The sequence below is a fragment of the Medicago sativa genome, chromosome 3 (assembly GCF_051527215.1).
Source record: "Medicago sativa cultivar Bolivia chromosome 3, Bolivia_mono, whole genome shotgun sequence".
Lineage (NCBI taxonomy): Eukaryota > Viridiplantae > Streptophyta > Magnoliopsida > Fabales > Fabaceae > Medicago > Medicago sativa.
In genome coordinates, this window is record NC_140751.1 from 68,894,951 (window position 1) to 68,902,881 (window position 7,931).

The window sequence follows — 7,931 nt, forward strand, 5'->3', positions numbered from 1 at the left end:
ATATATATAGTCCAAATATACTTTCTTTTATTGAGTAATTGTATTTATATATACTTATACACCGTAACTTGTTTACATATTCTCACCTAAAAAAAAAAAAAAAAAAAACTTGTTTACGTATTCAACAGATAATTTTAAATAGTTGAAATGAAAATGCAAACATGAATGAAAAGTTAATGAATATAAATATCCATTAGTACGCAGCAAAGTTTGCTTGAGATTCAAGCAATCAAGATTGGGAGAGATATATATAAGAGAAATTGAGAGAGAAGAAGAGAGATACAATTTGATTGTGATTAAAGAAAGGGTGAACATTACAATCATTTATACAACACATATGCAACTAACTAACTAACTTCCTTAAAAGTTGCGTAACGGTTAAACTAACCATTATGGGTCGATACAAACAACACTATGGATTGGCTCATGTTACAAAATTCTCAACATTACTAATCGAAACTAACTGAACGAACTTGAATTAACATTCAACATTTTTAAGGTATTTTTGAGCCAGTTCCACAACAGGCTTAAATACTCCATGTGAAACTGATTAGACGTTCTTTCAACCAGCTTAAATTAATTAGCATGTTTTAAACCGGTTGAAATAAACATTCATGCTAGCATTTTTATATATATTTTTTAAATAAATTATTTAAACTCATTTTAAACATTATTTAGATGCATCAAGATTAACTTTGTATACTAAAAAAGTGTTTAAGACGTTAATTTTGATGCACAATAATAGTGTAACAAATGATTTTATATGATATAAAATTTCAATCAACGATCAAATTTAGAAAATATGTATCTCGTAAAACATATTGAGCGGTTTAACAATGGTGTAATGTTACTTCAGTGTAATTTGATCCCTATCTTTATGTATGACATATAAAGTGAGAGTGTCATTTGTATGTGAGAATGAAATGAATAAATGGTAGTCATTAAATTAAGACGTGGGGCTGAGAAATAAGATTAAAAGATGGGTAAGTGAATCGTGTGTCAATTCTTAAGACAAGTACACGTACCGTCTTATTTTTTCACGTTTCACTCATTGTTCATGTTCCAACCCTTCTTCATCCATGCTTCAACATTTCTTCTTCCCCTCACCTTCCACCACAAATTCCAACGCCCTGAATCTTCTTCCCACTAATGTGTCGCCAGAACAAAGCCCTCTCATTTAATCCATGTGATATCAAATTTCACTACTTTTGGTCCTTTGTTTTTATATGTCGTTCAAAAATGATGATGTGGCCGGAATATGATGATTGTACCACTGCCACATGTGTAAATGATGTTGACTCTCCATTTTTTTTAACGAACTCATCAATAAATAAAAAAAAACAGTATTTTCGAGGGACAAAAATCAAAATCATTTAAAAAAGTTAGAGGATTAAAGTTGACATAAAAAAACAATTTTTTTCATCTTTTCAAGACTATGTTCATATTCATCATACTTGTTAAACCTAAAAACTCAGAAAACATCAAACTTAAAAGCACTAAAATTGAAACTTTATCATGAAAATGGTCAACCCAAAAACTGGAACATAACAAATTAAAATAGAATAAAACACAAAATTGTTTACCATGTGTTCTTCATCCCCAATAGTTTAAAATTCTCGAAAAATTCTCAGTCCTTATCCCTATCCCTGGTTTTGAATGATTTTGGTCCCTTGGAAATTGTCTTTTTTTAAACTTTTTATTGACGAGTCAAGTCACTTACACGAACGATAGAGGTTCATTCATGAGATTCTAACCACGTCATCATTTTTAAGTGTCAAGTAAAAATTAAGGATCAAAAGTAATGGAATATAATATTATAAGAGTAAAACGAGAACATTCTTTTGTTTAAAGACTAAGATCAAAATTCGATTAAACGATGTAGGCCAAAAAAAAAACATATATGGTCGTGACCTGAAATTGGGTCGTGACAAAATTTCTCAAAAAAACATAAAAGTGAGAATAAAACACACTGAAAAATTTGTATTGATTTGTAAAATCAGTCGAAAATCTTTAAAGTCGTTTGAGATGTTATATATGTAACCAACCGAGTAAAAAGTAACAAATGATTAATAATTGAAATTTGAAAGTAAGAAACTACAGGTGTTTTCTAGACCGTGCGCTTATTTGACCAGAGACCAAATTGAAAAATCTATGGCTGTGGGGTTACCACTCGAATTTATGTCATTTTCCACCAGTTTTGAACATCCCCAATGATAAATAAATGGTCTATTACGGCTTCTTCTTCTTCTTCTTGCAAGCTTGGCACCAGCTGTGTAGAGTAGTTGACTACATTACAACATCAAACAATATCCCACTTGCACCTAACCAAATCACACTCTCTACTCTAAAGATTACACCAAAATCTTACTAACCCATTGTCATTGGATTTCACGACAATGTATATATTGTATATATAACTACGCGCATGCACTAATATATGCTTCCACTTTTACAATGTGAGATGGATTCATTCTCATTTTTTTAACCTAAAACCAAAATGAATGAATGTATCCTTAATAATCCTCATAATATATTGTACCATGGACAAAGGTCTGAAATAATAATGTGGCAGTATATGTCAATGTCACTAATTAAAAAAATTGTTTGGTAAAAAAAAACAAGTCTATTTGTTTTACATGCCATGTGATTTGTCTATCTTCTACTCATTATCTTAATTTATGGATAAGGACATAATAACTTTAGGCTGAATATGATTTTACAATTTTATATTTTTATTTATAAATTATTCGGACATCAAGTATACGACATTCCATTTTTCGATGTATTGTAGTCCACTTTAAACCTTGTGTGACCCTTCACAGTTTTTCCTTTTATAAAAAGACGTCTCGTTTGGTTGAGGAAATGTGAATGTTGTTTTTTTGGGTTGTTGTGATATTGGTACGAACTTTTCACTTCTGCTTAGTATTGATTAATCTCTGTTGGATAACGAGTTAGGTAATTGATTTTCCCCCTTCTAGTGGAATTTTTTCCGTGCGTAAAAATCAGAGGTCAAACCCGTGACATTTGCTTAAGAGTCTCAAGTCTCTTATCACTTTGATCTCAATTACTTTTGACCTCAATTTTTTTTATGTAACATGGTAATTTTCAATGTACCCAAACAATAATGATAAAAGTTCACCTTATTTTTCAAATCATTCAAGAGAGCCCGAGTTCGATTCTTAGATAAAATAGTTATTGGTCAAGTTTCACTTACCTTTCGACTGAACTCTAGATTACTAGGGTCCGACCGATCCCGAATGAACCAAAGGATAGCAAACAAAAAAAGTTCACCTTATTTTACTTTAAAATATAAAAAATGAGATTTGTTTTTAAAACTATTAATATAAAATAAATAAATAAATAAATAAATAAATGATTTTTTTTCAAATTGATTAAACATGCTTTATCTTCTCATTTTTTTCATTGTGAGTTTTTTCCTTTATAATTTTATTTTATTATTACTTCGACTCTCTTGAAATTTCCACCTGCTATATACAATTATATTTATTTATTTAAGAAATTTGTGAGTTTTGTAAAAGCAATAATAGGGTGATCAGGGTCTACGATTTTATTACTATATAACCAAAAAAATATGTCTTTTAGTGATAGGAAAAATCCATCAGCAGAATATATTAATCTACACAAAATAGACAACATAACCATATCAAATTTTATATATTACACTTACATGTATGAGCAATTGATGCAGCAACAAATATATATGATTTATTCTCTTGGCCAAAAAAAAAGATTTATTCAAAGACAATATTAAATGCAACGCCGTTGCTAACTGATAAAAAGCATGTGTAGATACATTGTATATTTCCTCTAATGTTTAGAAATTTGACAAAAGACTGAACATGTCAAGCAAGAAACATTTCCATTTGAAACAGAACACGTACATATTACAAATTAAAGTTTAAATTTATTTAATTGTTTTATATGCAATTTCATTCCTGAAATTGTAACTATCAGTTTAACAATTCTCATGTTAAGTTCTCTAAGAAGAAAGTCAATGTGATAGTTCATGTCTTAGCAACAAATTTATTTAATTGTTTTATATGCAATTTCATTCCTGAAATTGTAACTATCAGTTTAACAATTCTCATGTTAAGTTCTCTAAGAAGAAAGCCAATGTGATAGTTCATGTCTTAGCAACAGTAGCCACGTTAACACCCAGCCCTCAACCTTTATATTCATACATATATTTACTACTTTATTATCGATAAAATGAAGTCATTGTTTTCGGTTAAAAAAATGACCTTTTTCAACTTGTTGCAATTTCAAGAATTAAATTGCTAATTGTATTGTAAAAATCAAAGACATAGTTTGAGTGATGATTAAAATTTCAAAGAAAAAAAAAACTTTATTTACTCCTTTCAATGTAGAATTATAAGAGCGTCTTTGATCCGTTAAAAAATGAAAGACAAGACAGAACAACTATAAACTATTTTGAGACATGATAAACTGGAGGCAAAAGACATGATAAAAACATAAATTTTTGTCCCTTAATAAACCACATCACAACTTTTTGTCCCACTTATTTTGTCTTGTGTTGTGTTGTTATGTTCAGTACATAATGTTTAGCAAATCAAACACACTTTAAATCTAAAGAGATATCTATTTACATATGAAATGTATATAAATGAAAAAATAACAATCTAGAGCAGTTCAGATAAAAAGTAAAGAGATATTGGATATGTTGGTCCTTTATATTTGATCATTTATATGTATTAGTCTTAATTTTAAATTTAAATTCCTAATTCTAAAAACTTAAGAATCAAAGTACCTAATATTTGGTAGAAATGTATTCGTTCTAGAGCAATATTTCAAATCAACAAACCTAAAATATCCAATCGTTCATCTATAGTTTGATAATGTACGATGAATGTGTATTTGAAAGTTGTTCATTTCTAACTGTAGAATAAAAATTGTGGTTCACATAGGAAAAAAATGTAACCATGATCGGTCCAATTATCTTAAAAAATTATTCATCTCTACTCATGACATAAAAGTTATGATTCAAAGTTCAAACTTAAAGGACCGTCGATATAATTTTAACTAGAATAAAGTAGGGTAGCAAAAGCTGTGAAGAAAGGGACACAATCATACGACACATGGCCATTCACATAAATGAAATTACAAAATCATTAACTAAGACACACCTTCCAAATTGAATAAGGTATGATCACAAGATGTGTAGAGATCTGTGTTATGTCTTTGCTAAAGAATAATATGATCCACCCCACACCCCCACCCCCACCCCCCAACCGAACAAAACGCGTCTTCTTTTGTTTCCTTCCTCTCTTTTCTTTCCTCCCCATTCCACTCCACTCACTTTTTCCCTTATATAAATCACAACCCACACAACACAACCATAACCTTAACCACTTCAAAAAAACACAACCATAACCTTAACCACTTCAAAAAAACACACTCACTCTCTCTTTAAAACAACCATGTTATTGTTCCAACATTGCAACAACAATAACAACAACAAAAACAAAATGTATGTCTTTCTCTTTGTTCTCTTCTTCTCTATCAACCCTTCTCAACAAACAAACTCAACTAAAACAAAAACAAACACACTCTCACTCTCTTTCCCTCTAACATCACTCTCTCTCTCCAATGACACAACCTCAAAAATGTTATACACATCTCAACTATTTTCAGCAACAAAAAAACCCAACAACCCACAAAACAAAACAGCAACAACACCTTCTTATAACTACAAATTTTCCTTCAAATATTCAATGGCACTCATCATCAACCTCCCCATTGGAACACCACCACAAACTCAACCAATGGTGTTGGACACTGGTAGCCAACTTTCATGGATTCAGTGTCACAAGAAACAACCTCCAAAACCTTCCTTTGATCCTTCTCTCTCTTCAACTTTCTCTATCCTCCCTTGTACTCACCCTCTCTGTAAACCACGAATTCCCGATTTTACCCTCCCAACTTCTTGTGACCAAAACCGTCTCTGCCACTATTCCTATTTTTACGCAGACGGCACTTATGCTGAGGGTAATCTCGTCAGAGAAAAATTCACGTTCTCACGTTCCGTTTCTACCCCTCCATTAATCTTGGGATGTGCTACAGAATCTACTGACCCTAGGGGTATTTTAGGAATGAATCTTGGTCGTTTATCCTTTGCTAAACAGTCCAAAATTACTAAATTCTCCTATTGTGTACCTCCACGTCAAACTCGACCCGGTTTTACTCCAACCGGATCGTTTTATCTCGGTAACAACCCGAGTTCCAAGGGATTTAAGTACGTCGGCATGATGACTTCTTCACGTCAACGCATGCCGAACTTTGACCCCTTGGCTTACACTATCCCGATGGTCGGGATAAGAATTGCCGGTAAGAAATTAAATATCTCACCGGCAGTTTTTCGAGCTGACGCTGGTGGATCAGGTCAAACCATGATTGATTCGGGATCCGAATTTACTTATTTGGTTAGTGAAGCTTATGATAAAGTGCGGGCTCAAGTAGTTAGAGCTGTGGGGCCCAGATTAAAGAAGGGTTACGTGTACGGTGGAGTAGCTGACATGTGTTTTGACAGTGTAAAAGCAGTTGAGATCGGACGGCTGATAGGTGAGATGGTGTTTGAATTTGAAAGAGGTGTGGAGGTTGTGATTCCAAAAGAAAGAGTACTTGCTGACGTGGGTGGTGGGGTCCACTGTGTTGGGATTGGAAGTTCAGATAAATTAGGTGCTGCAAGTAATATTATTGGAAACTTTCATCAACAAAATCTATGGGTGGAATTTGATCTTGTGAGGCGTAGGGTGGGGTTTGGTAAGGCTGATTGTAGCAGATTAGCGAAGTAGAAAAGGGTAATGCTTGTGTACGGAGTGGTGTATTGTGGTTTATCGTGTGTCGGTAGTAGTTGAGTAGGTTTGATTTTTTTGTACGGAGGGAAAAAATATCTGATTTGTGTGGTCAGTGATCATCTTAGTGATGATGAGATCTAACGGTTCATGATGATACACGTGTGTAAACGACAAGTTTACGTTTGATGCTAAGATGTGGGGCATTTGTTTAGCAACATGAGTCAAAGCTGGTATAAGTAATTATTAGTTAACCATGTACACTAATGTGAATTTATGAGATTTATGTATATACGAGGATTAGAGGTTATATTATTCATCATAATATAATATTAATGTTACTATTTTTTTAATCTTTAATATTACTATATATATATATATAGAATATGAATGTGAAATTCTTGTTTGTACCTTATTATGTTGTGCAAATAATGTAATTTTTATGTTTAATGTTTAATTATTCCTTCAAAAAAAAAATGTTTGATGTTTAATTACATTTTGCAATGGATCAGATATTTAGTTGCATGTGTTTACAAATTCTTTCTCGATTACTATACTCTACTAATACTATGAATGTTGCCACTCTAAGTCGGTTATGCATAATGCCGACAAAAAAATGGCTATGCAATATGCATGTCATGCATGCACATCAATTAAAGTTTTCAATTAATTTAATCCAAAGTATATATTAAAGAACTCATTGCCAAAATTCTGTTTTAGAAATTATACCAACTTATTTTTCAAAAAATTAAAAATTAATTTTAAAATAAATATTTTTTATTTATAGAATTCTTAACATGGTGTAATATTCATCATATTATCATGACCCTTTTATTAAAACCAAAATATTATTAAAGAAAAGTAAGAGGTACTTTAATCTATTACTCCAACATGGTGTAACATTCATCAATATAATTGCAAATAAGTAGTAAGATTATTACACCAAGAGGCAAAAACATAAGATAAGAGTAATTGGATTCACTAAAGAAAGAAACATAAGAGTAACTGAATGATATTTTTTGAAATGCTAACTTTGAATGCTGCAAAATGTTTTGATCACCTCAAGTTTGCAACCAGTGGCGGATCTCTTCAGGGACC

At 31.6% G+C, this 7,931-nt stretch overlaps 1 protein-coding gene across 1 annotated transcript; it reads left to right on the forward strand.

Moving 5' to 3' along the window:
* The first annotated feature begins 5,379 nt into the window (after positions 1 to 5,379).
* On the forward strand, positions 5,380 to 7,186 carry LOC146939564 (Eukaryotic aspartyl protease family protein). The gene is made up of 2 exons (XM_085753176.1): positions 5,380 to 5,405; positions 5,443 to 7,186. The coding sequence occupies exon 2, from the start codon at positions 5,460 to 5,462 to the stop codon at positions 6,831 to 6,833; it is 1,374 nt and encodes a 457-aa protein (XP_085609302.1). The 5' UTR covers positions 5,380 to 5,405; positions 5,443 to 5,459; the 3' UTR covers positions 6,834 to 7,186.
* The last annotated feature ends 745 nt before the right edge of the window (positions 7,187 to 7,931 follow it).

Excerpts from the sequence above, each read along its gene's own strand:
- LOC146939564 (XM_085753176.1), top strand. The coding sequence starts at position 5,460 with ATGTTATTGTTCCAACATTGCAACAACAATAACAACAACAAAAACAAA.